Consider the following 25,738-nt stretch of genomic DNA (forward strand, 5'->3'; position numbering starts at 1 on the left):
GCTTAAGGCTGGCGTTGTCCCATTACATCAATTTCTCCAGTTTTCATTATATAATATCTCATCTGGCTGTCATCTGTAATAGAAAATAAGAAGTAGGGAAAAATCGCTACAAAAGCACTGCACGAGAGCCAGAGAATAAAACTCCGGCCGTGTATAAGAATGTATCTAGAGGAAAAGAGGAACAGGATAGATATCTCGAACACTTCCCCTATGTAGATATTCTCTTTTGGCTGTTTGGGGGAGAGATAAGGAGGCCTACATATACCTGTGGGCCGTCCAAATCGACGTCGATTTGTCCAGTTTCTTCAACGGCTGCGGCAAAGGCCACCATAAACACGCTAGTGCGCGCGATCTGATCGGATTTTGCTGGGCAGAGAGACAAAAAGCAGAAACAAAATTAAATTTCTGAAATAGTTATCATCACAAAGAATGCATTTATAACAGTAATCGAGAAAAATTATTTGGGTTTACCATAATTTTCATGACTGCTGATTCTTATAGAACTTGCTGAGTAGCTCAAGTGATTGGTGCTGCCGATGGAAGGTTTACCCTTGTCTTATACAGATTCATCTTCACCGCTATGCTGATGGCGTTCAATTATATAAAAAAAGTAACTTGATGCCATCACAACCTTAAGGATATGGCCTGGATATTGGCCCCCGACAATTTCGAAAAACGAACGAAAGTTCGACAAACTTGAAAAAAACAGATCCACTTAGTTCTTAAAAAAGGGCCTCCTAAGCAAGATTCCCTTTGATTTTGTAATAGGGTGGACAGAAAAATATTCGACTCAAAACAAAATCGAGGAAGAATATGAAAACCCATTAAGTGCGGTACTATCATTATTCGGATAGTAATGTTGGATTACTATAGTAATAAATTACCGATGAAGATGGCCTGAAGATGGCCGGACTATTCAACACGGATGTCGTAAACTCGTAATGAACTAATGACGTGTGCAATAATCAAGGTTCAAATTCGTCCTCAAAATGGAGCTCAAACGCGGCACGACATTACCAGCGAACCAAGCGGATGAAAACCACAACTAGTTTTTTGCGTCAGAATAATGGTCAGATTGGTTTTACGCAGATTTATTACGTATATCTAGCTCACTGTTCTGTGACTGACTGTCTGCTAGGATCTGATAGTCATTGTCAATGCTGGTCAATGTGTTGCCGTCACGATTTGACAGTTTGGGCCCAATTTTTGACGTTTTGACACTCACGCCCGGGCCTGCTCATCGAACGTCATCGATCAACTGGGGTCCTAATCCAAGTAAGTATTATGAATTATGGTACTACTTAAATACTTTTAAAGCAATAAGCATTTTCAAATGAAATTCTGTGATGAAACCAACTAAATGACAACAATCCATAACAGCCAATCAACAAAGCAGCATGAAAGTTGGTCAACCCATTGTTCAAGTTCTACGAAGACAGAGCCTTAAGCCTACACATTTGCCCCAGCAGCTGTTGATCTCACTCCCAACAAAAGAAGGTGGTGTTTTGAAAGAAATCAAACAGGTGGGAACTGGCAAGGAGCAGCTCAGTCCAGTCAGTCCACACAGGCTTTTTGACGAATGGCATGAAGCTTGATTTTCTGAAGGTACTTTTAATGGAATGTGATGAATGTGTGGTTGTTTTTTTATTGACATTTTAAAATGTAATTCTCTACAGGTAGTGTAAAAAAGACATTCAAGACCTTACTGGAGTAAATACCATTGAAGTGTGCAGTCTTGTCTTGTTAATCCAGTTATGCTTTCGGTGAAAATGGAAGTCCACCTAAAAATTCCTCTTAAATGCCACATTGCTGATGTTTGAGGTATGGTTGGATCCACACTGTTCATTTTAATATAAATTCTGTAATTCATATTTGTCTTTAGGTTGGAAGATAGAAAATCTCACCAAAGCATGGAGGAGCATGATGGAGGAATTATAAATCAAACCTTAAAGTTATTCAAATCCTATAATGAAAAGGTGCTTGTTGCTGAAGGTATGCTTCCTTGACTGAAGTATTTAAAGTGAAAATTAAATTATAGTTTCCTTTTTCTTCCTTTTAATTGTTCTAGTTTCACTGGTCGGTCGACACGGTGACACGGTATTTGATCAACTTGAGTTAAGCTTCAACCTTGGAGAAGATTTAGAACACAACATTCCCGACGGTGTTGAATAGGCTCTGTTGAAATTCAAGAAGCAAGAGAAGTTGACACCTACATACGGTTTCGGCTCTGCCGGTAACGAGAAACAAGGTGTTTTACCCAACGTCAACTTCGAATACGAGGTTGAAATCAAGAGCTTTGAAAAGGCCAAAGAGAGCTGGAGCATGGACGCCGAAGAAAAAGCTGGAACAGGCTAAACTCTGCAAAGAAAAAGGAGCCAATCATTTTAAAACTGCCAAATACGCTCTGGCTAACAAACAGTAGGCCTACTCCAAGATTGTCACCCTCCTCGAGTTGGAAAAATGTAAGTTTTGCTTTTCGCAATAATTTGATTTCATTTTGCAAAAAAATTAAACTTTTCTTTTCTATTTCAGCTCTTAAAGACGAGAAAGCTACTGAGCGGGAACAGCTCATGCTGGCAGCATACCTCAATCAGGCCATGTGCTGTTTAAAGTTAAATGATTTCTGTGCAACTCGTGATCATTGCCACAAGGCGCTCGAGATGGACCCGAAAAATGAAAAGGGTTTATTCCGCATGGGCCAGGTAACGTACAAGTTGACCAGCAATTTGATTTGATTATTTACTCACAGATTTTGTCTCGCCATAGGCACTTTTGGGCATCCACGAGCCGGAAGAAGCCAAGAAACATTTGGCGATTCTCCAATTTGATTCGAACAACAAGGCGGCCGCCAATCAAGTGGTAATCTGCAACGCCAAGATTCGCGAGCAACGCGAAAAGGACAAGAAATTGTACTCTAGCATTTTCAACAAGATGGCCGAAAACGATCGACAGGTAAGCGAAAAGAATGGAGGCAAATGGCTTTACGGTTGGTGGGACGAATCGACGAAGGGTGTCCAGCTGGACGTTGATCTGGCTCAAATTGAACGAGATAAACAAGAAGCTGTGGAACAGTTGAAGGCTGAACGTAGGAAGAACCAAGCAGATTTCTTCAAGCGTTACGGTGGCAGAAAACCCAACATTGTGTCAGTCAACGGGAAGCCGCTAAATTTGAATGAAGATGAGGGTGAAGAAGATCATGACAAAAGCTCTTCGGACCACCAAAATGCGGAGTCGACAGAAACACCATCAGAGCCATCAAATGAGCCATCCAACGATCTTCGTAAATGTTTTGGCGACTCTTTTCTGCACGATTTCGATTGCGGAATGAAAACACCTACCCTCCCGTCAAATGCGAATTCTTTCTAACTTTACACGAAAGATTTATACTAACCGAATGAATTTCGTTTGTTATTTTTATGTTGATGGCCGCCACTAACTGGGTTTTTGTTTTTTTTAATTTATTCTATATGCAGAAAGCCTTGCGGAACAAGGCGATGGAAAGGCCGGAACCAACGCAGTGGGACAATGAAGACTCGGAGAACACGACCGCCGTTGAATTGAAAGATCCTTTGGACTCAGTGCTATGTACAGAGTCGGAAGACTTCGAAGGGTCGGATGAAAACTATTAAATCTTGATTATCGTCATTGTGATTCTCGACCCATTTTTTTTTTAAATTTAATTACCGAGAATTGATTGTGTTTTTCTTTCATGCCTGTTCTCTCTGTTGTTATAACATAATAACTTCTAAACCAAAACAGTACTAAGGACATATTCAATTGATTGTGTAATTATCGACTGCCATCAATCGTAAAACATCTCATCTTTATCACATAGAAATGGTGGATTTGACGGTTAAATTTAATAAATAAAAATGCCACGAGAAATTTATCAACTGCTGTTGTGGCTTTACCCGGCTTTACCCTCGTTTGAACTTTATTTTCCGTTATTTCCTAAGTATTGCTTGACCTCCCTTTTTGTATGCTGCATTTATGACCTTCCTAGAACTTTCAATATTTTTGGTACACGTAGAATTTCAATTCCCTTGGCGGAAATAAACTTAGTTGACCTGGTTGATTTCCTTTAAATAGATGGTCAGTTTCCGATCGCAGGCAGTTGCATTTAAGGACGCGAGGGGATCAGTCGCATTTACAGAGCTTTGGAAAGTTACACAAATTTTGCAGAGGCAAAAGTCATGCGACTTATCGACCAATGCGCACCGTAGCGGGGGTTGGCGGTACTTTACTGCCAGTTTTGTCTGAGAGATACGCGTCGACAGAGATACTCGTTTGACGTTTTTGATTGGTTTGCTAGTCACGTGTTCTGGTAGACCTATTAAAAACGCCAAAACTCTGTCAAACAAAACTTACAGCAAAGTAACGCCATTCCTCGCTACGGTGTGCATTAGTCGATAAGTCGCACGACTTTTGCCTCTGCTGAATCATTTAAACTTTCCTAGGCTCTAAACAGAGACGAAAACAGTCTTCTCGTTGTGCCTAGCTTAAGCCAACGTTATAACAACGAACAACAAGCCGACACACAACTAGATGTCATTGCACTCAACCTCAGCCATATCTCGTCACCCTTATTGCCTCTAGCTGTAATCGTGCGTAAGAACTCATCCGACTCTAACCCCTACCGGTTGAAAACAGTAGACATTAGTCGAACCTTTCAACTGGGAGAGTGGAAGAAGGGTGAGTCCTTTATACGGTTGCAGCGATGGGATATCGTGTGGTCGATGAAATAAAGGATAATCTAACGTTGGATAACTCCCGTGATGGAATTGGCTTGTCGACGTTGGTATGGCAGTTCCACACCGAGCACAACCCTCCTTCCCACAACATGATGAATGTCGAAAGATTCTTGTGCAATGTTAGGTCCGACGCTATTGGGACACAACATTGATAACGATGTAAATTACTAAGCAGATAGACCGAGTGGCTTCTACACTCAACACAAACGCAAGACTTCTCTAGCATGAAACTGGCAAATACATTGCAGATTAATCAAATAAAAACAAGAAAAACCCAAGAGAATTTAAGGTGGAATACCTTTACAGGAGATGAAGCAACAAGAGGGGCTAGTTGAATGTTGTATTGTTACAGATAGATTACAGTAGTAACAGCAAGAGGAGAGTGAAACGAAAAATTTTCTTCGCCTCTGACTTGTCGTCAGATGGCGCATGTTGAAAAATCAAAAATAGAAATTCAAAGTTTAAAAAAAATTTTCTTCGCCTCTTACTTGTCGTCAGAGGCGCTTTTTTTATAAGCTCATAAATTCCTTATTTATTATTATTATTATTATTTGGCTCTTTCTTTACTCATTTTTTTTGTCGACAACAGCTCCTGGCAGAATTTTACGTATCAAATTCTAACATTCGTTAGTTTGTTTTTCCTTTTATTGTTTTTTTTTACCTAAAAAAAAAAATATGCGTTTGGGGCAATATTACAATTCAAAAAAGTCAACAAGATTGATGGGATGATGAGATTACTCCTTGGTCTGGGTGTTCGAAGGGCCCGGCTGGATTTCCGCTTCCAGATCGCTCCCGTCGGCTTCAGGACAGTCTTTGATTTCATGACGACAAGAATAACAAAGTCGCCTTTCACTACCGAATTGTGGCGCTGAATCGTTCCGTCGCGGGCGTTTCGGCTCCGGTTATGCAGCGTCACCTTCCTGTAGTTGTGGAAGTGGTGATGGAGATCGACGACGTAGCGGGTCAACATCTAGGATCTGGTCAAATATTTCTTTCGCCGTTGCCCAATTTCCCCACTCGATAGCATGGTCCAGTCGGTCCCGAAGTCGTGTGGTGTGGTTCTCCTGTACTCGGGGGTCTTGGCGGCTCAGGGCCACTTTATGGCTCTCTCCAGGTCGGATTACAATCCCCGCCGCCATTAGGTAGTTTTCGTAGAATTCCCGGATGTATGGTTGCCGGCAGGCTTCATCCGACAACTCAATCGGGATCTGTATCGTTATCTCCCGGTTCCTCAAAGTTCGAAGCCGTGACGACTGGGCCTTAACCTCTTGAAACTTGGGGATATTTACGCGGCCGTCGGGAATGAAAAGGCTCCCGTCGAACTCTGAAAGGCCGGCCTCCTTATGAGCCGTCCATTCTTTCGCGTACTGGATGGTCCAAGCGATCGGTGCAACTCCCGAGAAGTCGCTGGCACGCGCTTCCCAGAAGTGGCAACGGTCGCAGATGAAGATATTTTTCGTCCTTCGTCCTCGTCGTCCTCTCCCTCTTCAGAAGAGGGTTGCGAACCGTCTACTTGAATGGCGTCAGTTTGTTGGGGCAATATTTGTCGTCTTTGAAATTGTTTAACGATAATTTACTAAAAATTGACCCTATACTTCTCAAAAAGCCTGGTGTTCCTAATTTCTCCTTAGGAGTGTCGATAGTTACTCCTTCCATTCGGTCATCAACCTTTTCTGATTGTTTGGTTAAAATCATTAACCAGATTTAAAAAGTGTACTCATAAAAATTTACTGTGAAACGCTCGGCCGTCGTTATTATTAATGAAATTGCAGACAGATTCGGCTGAAGACCAACAAAACTGACATGAATGATTGTAAAAAATGTAAGCGGCAGAGTCGGCTGAATACCAACAAAACTGCTATGTTTTTATGTGAAAAAGAAAAAAGGCAGAGTCGGCTGAATACCAACAAGACTGCTATGTTTTAATAAAAAAATAAACAGGCAGAGTCGGCCGAAGACCAACAGAACTGCTATACGAAATGTGTGTTTTGCTCATTATTCCCGTTTCTTAATTATTGGAGGGTTTGTTTTATATTTTTTGCTTTCTTTTTGACGTAATCAATAAGAAGGATTTTTGATTGACTCGTTTGAATTTTTTCTGAAAGCCAGAAAAATACTCGTGATCAATCCCTTATCGACGCCGTGTTCCTGGTACGATCGCTAAACCTTCGACAGCCGCTTCGAATGACGTAAGACTCGTATCTTACTCATTTGGTACCCACCACACGAGGGTTCTGGGACCAAAAATACATGAACGTCGATGGCTGTGATTTTTACATCCAATAGTAAATTATTGAAGACCGCACCTGACGTGATGGTACACAGTTGCGACCATATATGAAAAATAAAGACACACGAGTTCGGATAGATCGCTGCCACCAATGTAATAACTTACGCTGCGTGATGGCGTAAATTACTAGCATAAGAATTAAAATATAAAAGAAGATTCTACTAAAGACTTGTATTTACCGTATTGTTACACTATAAGAGAATGCTGGACAATCGATGATACGTCTGGTCAATACAGTTGAGGAGAGTGGAAATAAGGTGATAGGAGAAGTCTGGTCAGTGAGAGAATTTCGGAGAGGGTAGAATCGAGCAGTGCAGAGGAAGAACAGTTTAGACGGGACTGGTGGAACTGGCGTAACTGAACTGCCGGACTGAACTCAACTGAACTGCTTTTTACTTGCTAGTTCTGTTTATTACATTTTGAAATGTTGAAGAATGGGACGCATTTTTAGTAGCGTCAGCTTTTGGCCTTTACTTTTTCATGAATAAAGGGGCATTTTTAGAAAGGCATAAGGTTTAAATTGTTCTGGAAGTTATGGTCTAGTTTGTGTCGGTTACTGTTGGCCTTGACTCTTTTCAATAGCGAGGGTGACTTTAGAGAGTAAAGTGTCCCTTTTTACATGCTATGAGCCTGGCGGAATCCTTACATCACTCCCCCTTCTCTTTTGTTGCGTCCCGCAACAATTAATCTTGGCTTCCGAATTTTTTGAACATCAATTGAATGTGATTCCTTGCTTACGACTAGGGACACGATGCCATGGATACAATTTCCCATGATTGTAGACTTCGTCAGTTTCGTGCTCCCAAGTTGAACCATATAGCAGGCATTCTTTTTGGCAATCATTATGTAGTTCTAGCCTTTTAATTGGGTATTGAATGTAGACTCGCTTTTTTTGAAAAAAATAAAATTTTAAAATTTTTTATAAAGCTTATTCTTTGCCTCTGACTTGTCAGATGGCATTTGCTGCTTTTTTGAAAAAATAAAAATTGAAAGTTTATAACAAAACTTTCTTCGCCTCTGATTTGTCTTCAGATTGCATTTGTTGGGATAAGAAATAAAAATTTACAGTTGATGAAAATCTTTCTTCGCCTCTGACTTGTCGTCAGATGGCGTTTGTTAAAAAATCAATAATAGAAGTTGAAAGTAAAAAAAATACTTCGCCTCTGACTTATCGTCAGATGGCGCATGTTAAAAAATCCAAAATAGAAATTGAAAATAAAAAAATTCTTTCTTCGCCTCTGACTTGTCGTCAGATGGCGCATGTTAAAAAATCAAAAATAGGAATTGAAAGTTTTCTTGTTTGTTTTTGTTTTTCTTTTATTGTTTGTTTTTTTTTGTTTTTTTGTTTTGTTTTTTTTTTTTTTTTTACCTCAAAAAATGATGGGTTTGGCAAAAATACAACTCAATAATGAAAAAAGTCAACAAGGATGGGTGGGATTACTCCTCGGTCTGAGTGTTTGAAGGGCCCGGCTGGATTTCCTCTTCTTGATCGCTTCCTTGTGGCGCTGCATCGTTCCGTCGAGAACGTTTCGGCTCCGGCTCTTCAGCGTTACCTCCGCCGGCTTCGTTCCGTCGCGAACGTTTCGGCTCCGGCTCTTCAGCGTTACCTCCACCGGCTTCGTTCCGTCGCGAACGTTTCGGCTCCGGCTCTTCCTTTTCACCGTTTTGCTGTTCTGTTACGGCTTCCGTTGGTTGTGTAACGAATTGAATGGATAGGCCGTGTGGCTGTTTCCGCTCAATCGTCAACTTAAAGATTAATTTAAAGGCGTAAAGAATTGTATTGTTCACATTAGCTTACGTGACTACATGCGAAGCGCAAGACTTCTCTAGCATGAGACGGGTGAAAACATGAATATGGAAACAATAATGAAATGAAGAATAAACCCGAGAGGTGTGACAAGTGAGCCAGTAGTGAGACACTGAGCTACACAGTAACATTCTGCGACGGGTGAGTCAGAAAGACTGAACTAAAGAATGAGACTCTGCGTCTGGTTTTATACCGAAACAAGACAAGGGAAAGTGAGAAATAATAGGTCAAGAGAAAGGGAAATAGGTAGGCCACAACAGGTCACAAAAGCGAAAGGCACTTGGATCAACTTTGACCCAGATCAAAATAGAAAGGCGCATCTCAGAATCCTTACAGTTGTCTGCCGTCAGGTTGTCCTCCCCAGTTGTCGAGATCTTCCTCGCAGTCTTCACAGAAGAAGACGTATGGAGAGTCTTCTTCCCTTTGTTCCTGTTCTCCATTTTGAATCCAATAGAAGATTCTTCTATTGATTTCCTGGATGCGGTATCTTGTTTCCTTTGCTCTCCCTTCGGTACATACAGGACACTTTGTCCACATGAAGGGAGCCATTTTAACTTGATTTAACGGATAGTAGGATGGTTGACAATTGTCGACTGACTACTCTATTGTTTTAGTCGCCTTATATAGTTGTTTTTCTGGGGGGGGACGCCTCTTTTTCGAAGCGTTGTTTGTATAAAAAGTAGAAAGTTTACTCGTCCATCAAGAAGTCTTTGAACTTATCAGGACGGCGTGTCACTCTTTTTTACCTTTTCTCTTCCTGGTTGAGATTCAGCTTTATTTTTTTTCACAACACGAACACGAGTTCAGATAGATCGCTGCCACCAATGTAATAACTTACGCTGCGTGATGGCGTAAATTACTAGCATAAGAATTAAAATATAAAAGAAGATTCTACTAAAGACTTGTATTTACCGCATTGTTACACTATAAGAGAATGCTGGACAATCGATGATACAACTGGTCAATACAGTTGAGGAGAGTGGAAATAAGGTGAAAGGAGAAGTCTGGTTAGTGAGAGAATTTCGGAGAGGGTAGAATCGAGTAGCGCAGAGAAAGAACAGTTTAACTGGGACTGGTGGAACTGGCGTAACTGAACTGCCGGACTGAACTCAACTGAACTGCTTTTTACTTGCTAGTTCTGTTTATTACATTTTGAAATGTTGAAGAATGGGGCGCATTTCTAGTAGCGTCAGCTTTTGGCTTTTTCATAAACAAAGGGGCATTTTTAGAAAGGCATAAGGTTTAAATTGTTCTGGAAGTTATTGTCTAGTTTGTGTCGGTTACTGTTGGCCTTGACTCTTTTCAATAGCGAGGGTGACTTTACAAAGTCAAGTGTCCCTTTTTACATGCTATGAGCCTGGCGGAATCCTTACACAAGTAGTAAAAATAACGCATACATCTACTGCTGTGGAAAGAGCGGAAAAAAATGAAGGAGTAATTAGTGGCGATGCGAGTGGAAAGGAGTAAAAAACGGAAAAAATTAAATGGCATGAAGGTCGATTCAGACAGTGAAAATTTTGGAAGCTAATCAAACTCTTTCTTTGCCTCCGACTTGTCGTCAGAGGCGCTTTTTTTATTTTATTTTATTTATTTATTTATTTTTAAGCTCATAAAATTCTTATTCTATTTGTGATGATGAGTCTATCACAAGAAAAGAGTCGATACGAGAGGTGCGGCTAAAAAGGTGTATTAAAAGTCAGCGGACAACCAAGAGAACACTTGTAACACGATTACAAACGTCTCACAAGCGACCGCTCAAGCGACTCCCGAAATGGATCGAATGTCCGGTTTATATACGGGGCTACGGAAGATGGCTTGTCTGATGGTAGCCATGCCTGTTCAAGCAATTAGGAATATACATATGGTAAACGCATCAACAAGTGTGAGAACTTGTCAATGGCTTTGCCATATGTTGTGAATTAACATTACATATTCATTCTTTCTTCCTTCTATTATTTTGTTGGCTATTTCTTTACTCATTTTTTTTCTGTCATAATTGGAATACGTTGTATTCAAACTCGGTTTTATGAAATTCATTTTATTTTGGTTAAATATCAATAAGCGAACATCAGTAAGTAACAAAAAATGTGATTTCGTTTGAGGGGGAGACAAACAAATAATAGAGTAGTGTTTCACTCCTCTATATTTGGGGGTATAGTTTCGGAAGTGCTTGGGCTGGGGTTGTTTTCTTCTACGACGGAATTGTCAAAGTGAGCGATCCGTTGCCGCTTTGGCTCCGGTTCTTCTTTTTCTTGGGTTGGCGGCGGTGGTCTGCGTTCCCCATATATTGCGCTTTTAAGTTTTTGTACCAGTTGGATGGTTTGTCCATCCTTCTGGTTCGGGTTTTGGCGAGCCAGTGGTTGTTCGTGGCTTTCTCTCGGCCGGATGATGATGTTCGATGCCAGGGGGTGTCGTTTGTAGAACTCCCGAATGTATGGTTTTTTGCAGTCTTCTGCTGACAGCTCTTGCGGGATCTCCACTAGGTACCCGCCTGTCCGAATCTCATCTCTTTCCTTGCTGCTCTGGTCTCGGGCATCTTTGTACTTCTGTATGTCCAAGGTTCCGTCCTTGAAGAATAGTGACCCGACAAATTCAGTTTTGCCGGCGTCCATTTTCTTCGTTAAATCCACCGCTCCTTGCACTACTCGGGAGTGGCAACGGTCACAAATGAAGAGATTACGTTCTTCTTCTTTTTACTCTTCTTCTTCCTCTTCCTTTTGGTTTTGGAAGGAATAGAAGACTCTTTTTACAATCTGCCGACTACGGAAGTCGTCTTCCTTTTTCTGTCCTTCGATATATACCGGACACTTCGTCCACATGAAGGAAGCCATTCTTACTTAGATTAAGGATAGTACAGGATAGTTGACAATTGTCGACTGACCACTCGATTGTTTTAGTCGCCTTATATAGTTGTAATTCCAGAGGGGACGCCTCTTTTTGAAGCGTTGTTTGTATAAAAAATTAGAATGTTTACTCGTCCATCAAGAAGTCTTTGAACTTATCAGGACGGCGTGTCACTCTTTTTGACCTTTTCTCTTCCTGGTTGAGATTCAGCTTTATTTTTTTTCACTGATTCGTGTTGTGCGACACACTGTTGGGTTCCAATTTCCGCGGTTTTTATTACTTTTTGCTTGACCTGGTCTTGGCTTGGCCTTTCTCTTTCTACAAGAGTATTGCCATTTATCTGTCTCTTTTTATTCAAAACCGTTACTTCTTCGTTATCTTGATTACTGATTTCGTCGTCATTTCTCACATCTTCGTCGTCTTCTCCATCTTCTTCGTCATATTCTTTTTCCGTTTATTCTTCATCCGATTCTTCTTCTCCCGGCCTTGCTACTCTTAATTCTATTTCTAATAATTCTTCCATTCTTTCCATTCAAGCTTGTATTAAGTTTCATAATTGTTTTATTTTATCTACCTCTGTAGGCAATTGGTTTACCTTTGAGTTCCTTGTCTGATCTATTTAGCAACAGTGTTTACCCTGTTTATCGTAAGTTGTGTAACTGTTCCTTAACCTGGCCTTTATCCACCCTTACCACCAGTTAAACGAACAAGAAACGCTGATAGTCCTCCAACTTGAACTTCTCCAACTTCCATCTCCTCTCTTACCCATTATCATTCCGAAGAAACATTGCCAAACGAAAAACGAAATAAAAATAAACTCGTTGGCGATCTAATCTTATAAAAATATCCCGGTGACAATTGCCAATCATCATCTGTCAGTTCAGTTGGATGATGTGGTGGAAGCACCACATCATCAGCTGGATCATAGTGCTGGATAGCACTACAACGGCAACGTACAAACAAACACCGATAAAGCAGCCGCCTTCCACAACACGGACGACCGTGCAATATTCTATGGGACATTTTCGCAACACGCATCTCAGGAAACCTCGCCACTCGCAGCCGTTCTGGATAGAAAACATCGACGACGGACTCCATGCACTACAGAATACGAGAATATATTACAGCAAACAGTAGTTACCCGAAGTTTGGGAACGCGCGAGAGAACCTTATGTAAAAGGCGATTTTCGTAGCGTTCCCAAAAATCAAATTTTTTACAAGGGACATCGATATCTTTTTTAGAAGTAGCCATGGAGGTTGACTACTTCCTGAATTTTTTTTTTAATTTTTAAGGGCAGGGCATCCATAAATGGATGTAAACGGTTAGGAACACGTGGGAGGAGCTTATCAAAATCCGGCTTCTTTAACGGTCTATAAATAGGGAACCAAATGGCTTAGAACGACGTGAAAAGTTTGAAAAAATAGCGTCGTTAGCTCTACAACTTGCGTCATTTTTGAATTTTTCAAAACTTACTGATTTTTGCCGATTTTTTAAAGAAAAAATGCCAGAGAAAAAGGAGAGAACAAAGGGGTTTGACGGTTTTTCCTCTTCTATTCTTCCCTCGGGGCAGGATACGCACCACGCGACGTGAGAAGAAAAATCAAAATTTATTAAAAAATCGGCAAAAATCAGCGTTTCCTTAAAAAAATTTGAAACTTTGTCCAAATGTAGACGACTATGTCGTCTACCGTTTGTGCAAGTTTTAAGTAATAATTGACATATTTGAATTTTTTAGAATTTTTTAAGTAACATACACTTTAGCATGGAAACATATGGCGAGCGTGCCTATGTTTCCAAACTTTATATCTAGCACGTAGGGGATAAACTTCAATTCACTAAAATCTGAAAAATATCAGAGTGAAAGGAAATTCCTTCCTCACCAAGATGATTTTTTAAAATTTGCTTTGCGATAACTCAAATGTGAGTTATCGCGTAAAAAAGGGAAACACCTTGGCCCGTAAGCCACCGTGTTAGAAGCGCGTAAATACTCGCCGTGTTTCCAAACTTTGTGTAGGTACTGTAGCAACTTCAAACTCATTGATGTAGTGTTTCACAGTTCCTGGAAGAGTTTCCATGAACAGTGATTTCTAAAACTATTTCTTCATCATTTGTATTATGAATTCATTGTTTAAATGTTTTTCAAATGGTGTATTGGACATCTTTAAAAATATCCTGTAAGTAAGAAATGTTTTGTGTTCATGAAACAATCAATATAGCAACTTCAAACTATTTGAAGTAGTGTTTCACAGTTCCTGGAAAACTTTCCATGAACTTTTTTTCTAAAACAATTTCTTCATCATTTGTATTCTAAATTCATTGTTTAAATGTTCTTCAAATGGTGTATTGGACACCTTTAAACACATCATGTAAGAAATAAATGTTTTATATTGGTGAAACAATCAATACAGCAACTTCAAACTCATTGAAGTAGTGTTTCACAGTTCCTGGAAGACTTTCCATGAAATTTTTTTTCTAAAACTATTTCCTCATCATTTGTATTATGAATTCATTGTTTCAATTTACTTTATATCGTGTATTGGACATCTTTTAACATATCCTGTAAAAAAGAAATGTTTTGTATTTTTTAAACAATCGAAACAGCAACTTAAACTCATTGAAGTAGTGTTTCACAGTTTTTGGAAGGGTATCCATGAACCCATTTTTCTAAAACTATTTCTTCATCATTTGTATTATGAATTTATTGTTTCAATGTACTTTAAATGGTGTATTGAACATCTTTAAACATATCCTGTAAGAAAGAAATATTTTGTATTCATGAAACAATCAATAAAGCAACTTCAAACTCATTGAAGTAGTGTAGTTGTACAGTTCCTGGAAGAGTTTCCATGAACCGTTTTTTTCTAAAACTATTTTTTCATTATTTGTATTAGGAATTCATTGTTTCAATGAACTTTAAAACGTGTATTGGACATCTTTAAACATATCCTGTAAGAAATAAATGTTGTCTGTTCCTGAAACAATCAATATAGCAAATTCAAACTATTTGAAATAGTGTTTCACAGTTCCTAGAAGACTTTCCATGAACTTTTTTTTCTAAAACTATTTCTTTGTCATTTGTATTATGAATTCATTGTTTAAATGTACTTTAATTGGTGTATTGGACACCTTTAAACATATCCTATAAGAAAGACATGTTTTGTATTCATGAAACAATCAATATAGTGTGAGAACTTTTTCTCACATGGAAGCTGCAGTCTTTCGTTCGATGGTATATTCCCGTACAACGTCAACATAATTTAAACAACAGTCGATACATGCCTCAAAAGGTTGGAGGCATTCACACAGCAGTAGCCGTATAGCCAGCGTCAAGCACAAGAAGACACAAATACGACAAGTTAAAAACGGGGAACGAGCAGGCCAGTAGCAGGTCGAATTAACGGCCTGACACTTGACTCGCGAAAGGGTGAATCAACACTAGACTGGGTGAACAGTCAACACTAGAAGGAAAAAAAATCTAGCCCAAGCGCTCCAAGAGTTATTGCATTTTTTCTAGGACACGTAGTGCCATAAGAATGCACTGAAAATAGGGGGTGTACCTAATAGTTTGGTGGGTACTGTACTTGAAATGGTGTATTGGACATCTTTAAATATATCTTGTAAGAAAGAAATGTTTTGTATTCGTGAAACAATCAATATAGCAACTTCAAACTCATTGAAGTAGTGCTGTGCTGTTTTTTGCTGTGCAGTGCTTAAGCAAAGCTGTGTATTTTTCTAAAACTATTTTTTCATGAATTGCTTTATGAATTTATTGATTCAATAGACTTGAAATGGTGTATTTGACATAAATTCGTGATTGAAATTCGTATTTTTTTGAAAATTGTGCCAAAAAAATCAAATCAAATGTATTTTTTGTAACATATATTTGTTTATTCTATTTCGAAATATTAAATATGAATTTTAAAATATTAAAAATACATTTAAAAATACATTAAAATAGAATAAATAAAAGTAAGTAATAAAAAACGTGAAAAAAACACGAAAACCGCAAAAAGACCAAAAACCCGCCCTTATAACACCCCACAGGACCCTGACACCGGAAACAGCGTTTCAAGATTTTCAGGCCCAATCGTGAAACGCTGTTTCCTGGGCCTGGAAATGGGCAAAAAGGGGGTTTAATAAAGGAATTTATAGATTGTATATAGAGATCACAAAGAAATTTCAAAAAATTCTCACAACATGGAGGATATCTAAGCTATATTTACACAAAAATTCACTATTGAAATGTTAATGGTTTACTTACAAATTTACGGTGTGTGAAGACACAAATCAGTAAGCAAACGAGGAAAAATAATGGCTTTGGTAGGATGAGATCGACGCGCCACCATACGGCATAGGACGAGCATAGCTTCAAGCATTCCTCTCAGCCTGATCGTAGTCTTTACCCTCTTAGTTTGTGGTAAAGAGGGTTTACCTCACTTACTGAAAGTCCACGTTGAACCAGGTCCAGAGATTCAAGCCACAATTGATTTTCTATCACATTGCACCTTTTGCTATTAGGTAGGCCTATTCACGAATTTATAAAAAAGCTTATTTCCAAATAACAATTTTTTACGCCGAGTCGGTTGCAAACCAGAAAGGAATAGTAGCAGACGATGTTTTGATCGCAAACAGGGACAGCGGCATCCGTCACCTACCGGTAGAAATGTGAAACTCTTCTGAGCGGGGGAATGCCGTAATTCAAACTAGATTCGTCTCGTTGGTTTCCAAAATCAATTGAAAACATCTCTTTACTAAATGATTTAAATAAATGCGCTCAAGCTCATACTTCTTGTTTTTAGCAATAAAAAAGAGTACGTGAAAACCAATCGTGTTGTACATATTTCCCTTGTATTACATAAGTCCACTGTTTATATTTTTTTAATATTTTTTTTTTTTTCTCCCACAAGGTGATTGATATTTCCCGATCAAACAATTTTTAAATTTGACCCTGACGAATTGACGACAATGTTATTATATAAAACACCATGTAATGTCAACAACTTTTTTTTCCATTTTTTCTGCTGGGCTGAGCCGCTGGGGGAGGGGGGGGAGTGTGTCTACATGATAACATGATGCACACAAAAACTCACTGCGCGCACACAGTCAAATATGTTTTTTTGTAACTTTTCATTTCTTGTTTCTGTGATGGACTGTGGGGCGTCGCCAAAAGGCAGGAAATGTTTTTTCGTTGTTGACGGGAAGGAAACACGAAATTAAACAGAAGGAACACGGAAAAGAAAAAAAGCAACGGCGCGGTTCTTATCGTCGTTGAATGGGTTGCAATAAGCAAATAATGGGAGCTGGGAGGAGTCAAATGTATGTACAGAAACAATGGAATCATCAATAGAATTTCTTGTTTTCATTTCTTTTCGTCTGACGAATCATGGGGGTCAGGCTGCACAAGTGCACAGACAACTCTGCCCCAAGTCAAATTCTCTCTAAAATAATAATCATATTAAAAAAAAAAGAAAAATGCATTTTATTGTGTGCAAACCGGAGGGAAAAATGAGGGCCGATTGGAATGTCGATTATATTAGCATCATCTGCTAAAACATGACTGTCGTTTAAAACCTAATTTAGAAATCATCTACACACCTGACTTCAGCATGTGTTTTATATTGCCCTGCCCCCCCCACAAATCTAATCAGTCCAGTTTGAGATTTAAATAATCCAACCCTTCTTTCAGGACGTGGCGAGATTTCTTTCCCGGCTATTGGCTGACGAAAGGGGCCACCACGTTAGCCTTGAGCGTTTGCGTCTGCTGATGGCGCTCTTCCTCACTTTAGACTCGTTAATCATTACGAACGTTAGTTTAGACTCGAATCGCTCCGGCTCGTCTGCAACGGCTCCGTCATTTGTTGTTGTTCCGGTTGTTCCAGCGATGCAATCTCCTCCCCTCCTTCGGTTGGGTCGGGACGGGCGAAGAAGCTGAAAAATAGAAACAGAGTCGTCAATTAAAACGAAAGTAATTAATAAAGAAAAGTGGAATAAAAGTTTACTGCTGTCGGGCCCTTCGTGTTCGCTGCTGTCGCCGCAGCTGATGGACAAACTGTTGGCGGATGGCGTCATGGAATTCTCTTCCGATTCTTCGACGAGATTAGGAGCCTTGGCCGTTTATATTCCTTCCTCACTTGTGCGGCGTTTCCTCGTTGGGAACCTGGGCAGCAATTTCAAACAATTAAAAGAGAAATTCCAGGGAAAGTCTTTCTACATTAAATTACCTGCGGCCAATCTCGCTCACCAGGATGATGACGCTGGCCAGTGCGTCGCTTATAGATGGACCAGAGGTGGAGCCAAGTGCCTGTGCAGGTGGCGATGTCGCCCGTCAGGTCGTTGATGTCGTTGGCCGCAAGCGGCGCATTATGCCCCGTCGACTGGCGGATGAAAGTGGAACGCGACAAATCCCAAACGATTGCCTTACGGTGCCCCAAGCCCGACATCGGGATCTGAGTGGGTAATGCATCAGGTCGTTATAGGAGCGACTGGCCAGCGTGTTGAGGTGCATCACATACTGGAAGTTGGACAGCTCGCTGCTTCACCGTCTTCATGGTCAACAAGAGTCCGGCCAACTGCTCCCTTTCTGGCCGACCACCGACTGACTGGCCGAGTCCGACAGCCCAGTAGCTGTGGCCGTGGCCAGCAGCCGCATCTCCAGGGCAATATATCCCGTAGTGGGTTTATCTCTAAACCGAAACAATCAAAAAGCAGAAAACATATCTGTAAAACCCAACTATATGTTCCCGGTGAGAATCCTCGACTGACTGTCTTACTGATGGTGGAAATTAAAAAAAAAAGCGCTGACGTCACAACATCATAAAAATAGGAGAAATGAGGTCCGATTGATCCCATCTCTCTCTGTGCTCCTTCAAAAACACAGTCACACACAAAACTAGCAGCTTAATGAGATAGCAAGAAACGCAAGAACTTTTAACATTTCAGAGATAACGCTAAGCCGTTGCGCTCGAGTAGAAACTCGACGACCAACTGACGAAAATGGCAAATAAACAGGTAAGAGATCAGGTAAACAGTGCAATGGTAAAATGATGATAAGGATTGTTTACAAAGAGATGATGACGATGATGATGCCGAGTCCAACAGTCGCTGACGGTGAGGAACGTGGAGTCAACTGACGGGCATGATATCTAGCACATCATAATATCTCAGGTACCCTACTAAGACATGGACGTCCATGGTATATCCATGGGATGTAAATTTTGGGATCTGGTACATCCCATTTTACATACAATGGATGTACGGGGAACATCCTAATTACCTTCCCCTCGACGTACTGTGGGGTATATCCAAAGTACGTCCAAAATTTTCTGTAGTTAGGATCATCATTCCAATTGACATAAATAATTTAGGGTTACACTACCTTTATTTCTTTCTATACTTTTCTCTCCTCTTTCCCTTTTAGAATTTATTTTATTTAAGAAGCTGTGACTATTTCGGGAATCGAACCCGGACCGTCTGAGTGGAAGGCTAGTGCTATACAGCTACGCCACAATAGTTATATATATTTCAGCATAGTTTTATTAAACGAGTTTGTTACTTAATCGACTGTTTAGAAAGGGCATAGCATAACACACATTAGTAAGGTTTTATCTTAACGTACACTCACTTCCATTAATATGGTATACAGGCATTGCGAAAAACAACGCACCTATTTTGGACACAGTGGTGTACAGCCTTTGTTGTTTGTTATCGAGAGGGAAGGGTTAGATTTTTTTCTTTGTAAGAAAGAAGAATTTTGGTTAAAGCCAAAATAGGTGCGTTGTTTTTCGCAATGACTGTATACCATATTGATGGAAGTGAGTGTACATATAAAAGTTCTTCTTCTACTTTTAAAGGGTGATTTACGCCTTTACAGTTGGATTTTTATATAAGATACGAGTAACCTGAGCCCCGTTCAAATCCGGGGAACTTTTGTCTAGCGTAAAGTCGTACTTTTTTGCTATTCGCTTTTCTGTAGATTAATCATCTGCCCGTGTAATAGATTTTATCGTGAGAAATCTGCCCAGTACCTTACTTGAAGATTTCGTCATCACGGCGAGACACCTGGTGGTGATGCTGGTTGTTGCGTCACAAAAAAGAGCGCGTCATCACGGCGACGACATCTGGTGGTGGGCATGTTAGAGCATGTTCCATTTTGGGGGAGGAGCCTGTGTTGACACATTGTTGACACATGAATAAGCCCCTCCCCCAAAAGCTTGTTCTTTTATTATATATGGATTAGGGGACCATTTTAAAATATATATATATTTAAACTAATAACTGTCATACACATTAACAGTTGTAGCACATTTTTTTTTATTTACGTACAGAAGTCCGTAGCGTGTTTACTAATAAAGAAACTTAGGAATAAGTAAATTATAATAATAAAAATAAGTTTATTTTTTTCATTTATCATGTTTATTTAAGAAAGTTAAGTTCTTAACGGATAAATAATGCTGCTGGTAAAAGAAGAAAAGTAAAAAGATGTACATTTAATCGAAGATACGTTAAGGTGCGTCTACACTAGGGTCATTCCATCCCGACTCGAATTTTTTCGTCGCGGAAAAAAATAGAAATTGATGATTTTTTTACAGCGTGTTCCTTATGCATCGATTATGCACTCTGTAAAATTTCAGATTTTTAATTCAAATAGGAAGCTGCGAAATCGGAATCAAAGTTTCCGGTTTTGAATTAAATTTGCTTGCGTAAATAGCGGTTTTGCTCGTTTTTCGACCGTTTCTACTTACGGCATCGAAAAACAAAATACATGGAAAAATCGGAAATAATTCAGGCTTTCCGAATATGTATTTAAAAATCAAATTATGTTTTATTAAATCACCTTAATACTTATTTTTAATTTTTAATTTTAAATGCATTTAGATAAAATCTCGTTGGGTTTAGAGACTTGAAATTTTTATGGTTTATAGATATCAATAATGTTTATCGTCATAAAAATTTTCAGCGTCCGCCAGACCGGCGTGAATTAGTTATCATTGATTTAAAATGAAAAGTTAGCGCTATCTCTTAACACAGGATCTCCCCTTAATCGAGCCTTGGGCAACTCCCTAGACGCATATCCCTTGGGGACTCTCCCCCTTCTAGAACTTTTGTCCTATGTTAAAGGATAGGGCTATCTTATAAAATTAAATCAATCATAACTAATTCACGCCTGTGTGGCGGACGCTGAAAATTTTTATGACGATAAACATTATTGATATCTATAAACCATAAAAATTTCAAGTCTCTACACCCAACGAGATTTTATCTGAATGCATTTAAAATTCAAAATTTAAAATAAGTATTAGGGTAACTTAATAAAACATAATTTAATTTTTGAATACAGATTCGGAAAGCCTGAATTATTTCCGATTTTTACATGCATTTTGTTTTTCAATGCCGTAAGTAGAAACGGTCGAAAAACGAGTAAAACCGCTATTTCCGCATGCAAATTTAATTCAAAACCGGAAACTTTGGTTCCTATTTCACAGCTTCCTGTTTGAATTAAAAATCTGAGATTTCACAGAGTGCATCATCGATGCATAACAAACACACTGTAAAAAAATCATCAGTTTCTATTTTTTTCCGCGACGAAAAAATTCGAGTTGGGATGGAATGACCCACTAGCAGTTTTTACAGACATAAAGACACCGAATTACGACCGTAAATTGTCTGTAAAACGGCTAGTGTAGACGCAGCATTAGATAGATATTAATACACAAGCTTTCATCTTTTTTGGATGAGAACTGTACGTACACCAAACATACTTCTGGTACATTCAGTGAATGTACTTGATGGTATGTCCATTGTACATGTTTTTCATATACTGTTGGGATCAAAGAATTTCTTCATTTTTTATCCATTTATGTACATACTGGTAGCGTACCCTGAACATCCACATGGGATGAGGGACGCCAACATCCCGTTGTACATACCTGGGATATCGCTTGGATGGCGCGTCTTAGTAGGGATAGTTCGATATGGGAGGACCATTCTTATCAATTCTACACCAAAAAGTGAACACAAGGCAAGAACTGGTTTCAGTAACTCACACCAGTTGGCGAGTCAAGTAACGACAGCGATGGCGTGATCGTTCTGCTCTTCGTTCAAAACGATACATCCCAGTCGAAAAAATGACCAACTCCAAGTAATGTACAAGTTCAAACATTGATTAAAAATAAGAATAGCCTATTAGAGTCGTTAACATCTAAATCAAACCCCCATCCCTCAGAAAAATATTTAAAAAAAAGCGGGCAAGTTATTTGGGTATGTTCATCAGAATTCAAAATAAAATGAGTTGCAATGTCCTTGATGTTTAAAGTTTACAGCGACAATTGTAAGGGAAACGTTTGTTTGAATGTCGATATTGTTGAAGATGTTGCCAAACCGTGGTGGTTGCCGAACCCCACCCAACGGTTTAGTACTACCTTCTTTGGAGACCAACAGTAAATACAGAGGCAGATACTAGCATTTTTGATAACGTGGATGAATTTATTCGACTACCGGTAGATGATATAATTAAACGTTTGCAAGAAGAACAGATAACTGGCTCGCCGGACTGAAGAGATAGAGCTAGATTCCTAGACCGATTGTGGAGAGCAGATTTATCGCCAGAGTTTGATTGGAACACTTATTCCGGAGAATTAAACGAAGCAACAGGCTTTAGAGGGTGGGAGAATGACGACGATACCTTTAGTAATTATAATCTCGATTTAATATACCCATATCAGGAAGATAGCGACGACGATACCCTTAGTACTTTTGATCTTGATTTACTATACCCAGACGACGGTATGGCTTTAACACAGGCAGCAATCGACACATTGCAGGTAGCAGGACAAAATAATACGGCAGCATTAGTAACAGGCATGCGTACCTTAGCAGCACAGAGAAAACTAGAAAATATTTCAATTTTTTCAGGCGAAAGTAATTGTCCGTTAGTCATAGAAGAATGGTTTAAAATAGCGGAAAGAACAGCCCGGTTAGCAGGATGAAACGAAGAACGAAAGATAGCATTTTTTCAAGAAAAATTAAGTAAGTCAGCAGCCAATTTTAATGACTCTTTGACAGCGCAACAAAGAGACGTGTACGCAGACTGGAAAACGTTACTTATAGCGGGGTTACATGATAATACGACAAAAGCTATTTTAACAAGCAATCCACCACTCAACCGCACCAAATCCATGGACCCCACTTTTTTTTCCCATTCCGCTATAGGACCTAAAAATCTGAAATAATTCAGCCATATAGAGTTTTCTACTCCGGATTCATCTGTTTTTGCAGACATTAAATATTCCCTGCCGTTCGGGAGATATTTAATGTTAAAGTTTAGGTTTTTTCAAATTTTAACAATTTTGGGGGGTCTTTGGTATCGCTTTTTGGGAAAATGCTAACCTTAAAAAAAAATCTAATTCTCCCAAAAGTTTGCTCGGCCATCCCTCAATACCAATCCAAAAGGAATTTACATTCCGGATTAGATTGGCCGAGTTATTCCCAATCTAGTAAAGTGTAATTTTGACCAGTTTCCCACTCAGCCTAGTCGCCATTTTTTATTAATCTCTCTTGCGTTCCTGGCGGATGACAGCCAAAGCTACGCTTTCCTGGCCTTCACTTTAGAACGGGGGACATACTGTAGGCCCTTTCATATAGTCTAGTGGCCAGCAATATGAAGCCCGAGGTGCAGAGAACTCGTATGTTTCGGCTGTCATCCGCCAGGAACGCGAGAGAGAGTAATAAAAAATGGCGACTAGGCTGAGTGGGAAACTGGTCAAAATTACACTTTACTAGATTGGGAATAACTCGGCCAATCTAATCCGGAATGTAAATTCCTTTTGGATTGGTATTGAGGGATGGCCGAGCAAACTTTTGGGAGAATTAGATTTTTTTTTAAGGTTAGCATTTTCCCAAAAAGCGATACCAAAGACCCCCCAAAATTGTTAAAATTTGAAAAAACCTAAACTTTAACATTAAATATCTCCCGAACGGCAGGGAATATTTAATGTCTGCAAAAACAGATGAATCCGGAGTAGAAAACTCTATATGGCTGAATTATTTCAGATTTTTAGGTCCTATAGCGGAATGGGAAAAAAAAGTGGGGTCCATGGATTTGGTGCGGTTGAGTGGTGGATTGCTTGTTAAAAAAGGGAGAATTAAAAGATTTAAAACAAGAACCAGGCGAAAGAGTCAGAGACTTTCAAATACGTATAGACGACATGTATCGGATAGCTTATGGGGCAGGGCCAGCGAATAGCAACGACGCTAACGTAGTATTAGTCCGAGACGACATGAAAAAAGAAATTCTTTTGGCAGGCCTACGCAGAGAAATCGCCACCCTAGTTTGGAATAGAGTAGAAGCCGATGCGACGTACGCTAATACAGTAGATACAGCGATAGAATGCGAAAAAGTGACCGAAGTAAAAAAGATAGCGAAGAGTAAAGATATAACTTCTGCAGTTTCAGTCATTTCCCAAGAAAACGAGAAAAACGCGGCAAAGATAAAAGAATTTGAAGGTCTGATTCACAAACTGTTGACGAAACCGGTCTCACCTCCGACGGCATCAATGTCAGTCGATTTGGGAGACCCAGCAGTAATCGCAGCCTTCAACACATACAACAACGCGCAAACAAATTTCCCGAAACAGTTCGTTTCCCGGAAAATAACAGAAGCCGCAGCGTAAGTCCATTCACGTACAACAAACCAACAGGCCAGAAGAAGGAGAAAGACCTCAGACGCCAGTTAAAAATAATAATAGCAGTCAAGATACACGTATTACTTCCCAGATAGGAATTCTTGTCCCAAGGCGGGACCAAAGCCGTGCGGATGGTGCGGGGGGCACAGGGGAATCTCTAAGATGTCCCATTGCGAGCCCTTATTTGAACACGTTACTCATTTTAATCTTGTCGGATACGTCATTTTTTACTCCCTCTCGTAGAAGTCTCTGATGCGTCCCGTTTTTATTTTTTGGCTCCTTCTCGACACTTAGAAAATTTCGGAGAAACTGTCTTTGTCTTTTCGCGGCAAAGTTTGATTCTAAAATTCCATTATTAGCTTTATCTTCTAACCTCAGATATGATTTCGTGGCCCATCTGTATAGTACTGGCCTCTCACCACGACGATCCGGGTTCGATCCCCGGGTCAGGTTCCATATTTCTTCAACTATGATGGTTATATGCAGTCGAATTATGATGTGTGCCTGGTAACCCTTTGCATACTCTGACAAATAAACTTTGTCCGGATATCCGGATCACCGTTCGTGAAAAAATGTCGGCACAGCAAACAATCATAAGAAAAAGAAGTGTAAAGAAAAAAGGAACGAAATTCAGAGTCCAGAAAAAGATTTATTATTAATGACTTCTTGAGGTCCTTTTTCCGTCCCAAGTACGTCTAAAGTCCATCCAATGGGACGGGATAAGGACCGCTATGAGATCTCGGCGAAGCGGACATTGGCCATACGTAAAAGACGTCCTAGGAATGTAAACTTGGGAATCTGCTATGTGCCAAGTACATCCCAGACGTCTCAAAGTGACGTGTTTTGGGCGTCTATGGGACTGCAGTGTGCTATCTGGGTTGTTATAACTGCGGAAAGAAAGGGCATATTAGTAGAGAATGTTGGTCCGGTCGAGGACAACAACAACAACAGCTAGGCAGACGTCGCGAAGATCAAAGATTTTCGGGAGACGAACGGCAAAATTTAGAGCAATCGGGACAAAATTGGAGGCCGAATGGAGGGCCACAAAACAATTATCGAGCTCGCAGCAACAAAAGATACGATCGCAGCAACAGGACATATGGCAGACCATTTAATCAGAAAAGGAATCAAAAGAGCAATCGTTACAGCCAGGATTACCGCAATGCGCCAACGAACAAACCGAGACAGTAAATACTACGCAAAAGTCGAATAATTTAAATACGCAATATAAACTTTTTTATGTACCAGTAAAGATAGATAATATTTTCACATATGCTTTAATAGACACAGTAGCTTCCGTTAGTGCAGTTTCAGAATATTTCTTTAATAGATTGAGAAAAGATGTAAAACAAAATAAAATAAATA

At 39.7% G+C, this 25,738-nt stretch overlaps 1 protein-coding gene and 1 long non-coding RNA gene across 2 annotated transcripts; one reads left to right on the forward strand and one right to left on the reverse strand.

The window, feature by feature from the left end:
* The first annotated feature begins 1,153 nt into the window (after window positions 1-1,153).
* Window positions 1,154-3,889, forward strand: LOC124312011 (peptidyl-prolyl cis-trans isomerase FKBP4-like). The gene is made up of 8 exons (XM_046776401.1): window positions 1,154-1,275; window positions 1,381-1,605; window positions 1,677-1,821; window positions 1,883-1,992; window positions 2,069-2,462; window positions 2,533-2,702; window positions 2,767-2,952; window positions 3,474-3,889. Exons 6-8 carry the CDS (start codon window positions 2,571-2,573, stop codon window positions 3,627-3,629), a joined length of 474 nt encoding a protein of 157 aa, XP_046632357.1. The 5' UTR covers window positions 1,154-1,275; window positions 1,381-1,605; window positions 1,677-1,821; window positions 1,883-1,992; window positions 2,069-2,462; window positions 2,533-2,570; the 3' UTR covers window positions 3,630-3,889.
* Window positions 3,890-16,600: 12,711 nt separating this feature from the next.
* LOC124312387 lies at window positions 16,601-18,775 on the reverse strand. The gene is made up of 3 exons (XR_006910485.1): window positions 17,915-18,775; window positions 17,693-17,850; window positions 16,601-17,621 (listed from the first exon to the last, which is right to left on the reverse strand). It is a non-coding gene; the product is annotated as an uncharacterized LOC124312387 (long non-coding RNA).
* Window positions 18,776-25,738: the final 6,963 nt, after the last annotated feature.

Source organism: Daphnia pulicaria, chromosome 1 (assembly GCF_021234035.1).
Source record: "Daphnia pulicaria isolate SC F1-1A chromosome 1, SC_F0-13Bv2, whole genome shotgun sequence".
NCBI lineage: Eukaryota > Metazoa > Arthropoda > Branchiopoda > Diplostraca > Daphniidae > Daphnia > Daphnia pulicaria.

What these genes read in the sequence shown, in the direction of transcription:
- LOC124312011 (XM_046776401.1), top strand. Translation starts at nt 2,571, where the DNA reads ATGCTGGCAGCATACCTCAATCAGGCCATGTGCTGTTTAAAGTTAAAT. An exon ending in GTTTATTCCGCATGGGCCAG is followed by an intron (nt 2,703 to 2,766) that starts GTAACGTACAAG and finishes GTCTCGCCATAG; the next exon opens with GCACTTTTGGGCATCCACGA. An exon ending in TGGCCGAAAACGATCGACAG is followed by an intron (nt 2,953 to 3,473) that starts GTAAGCGAAAAG and finishes TTCTATATGCAG; the next exon opens with AAAGCCTTGCGGAACAAGGC.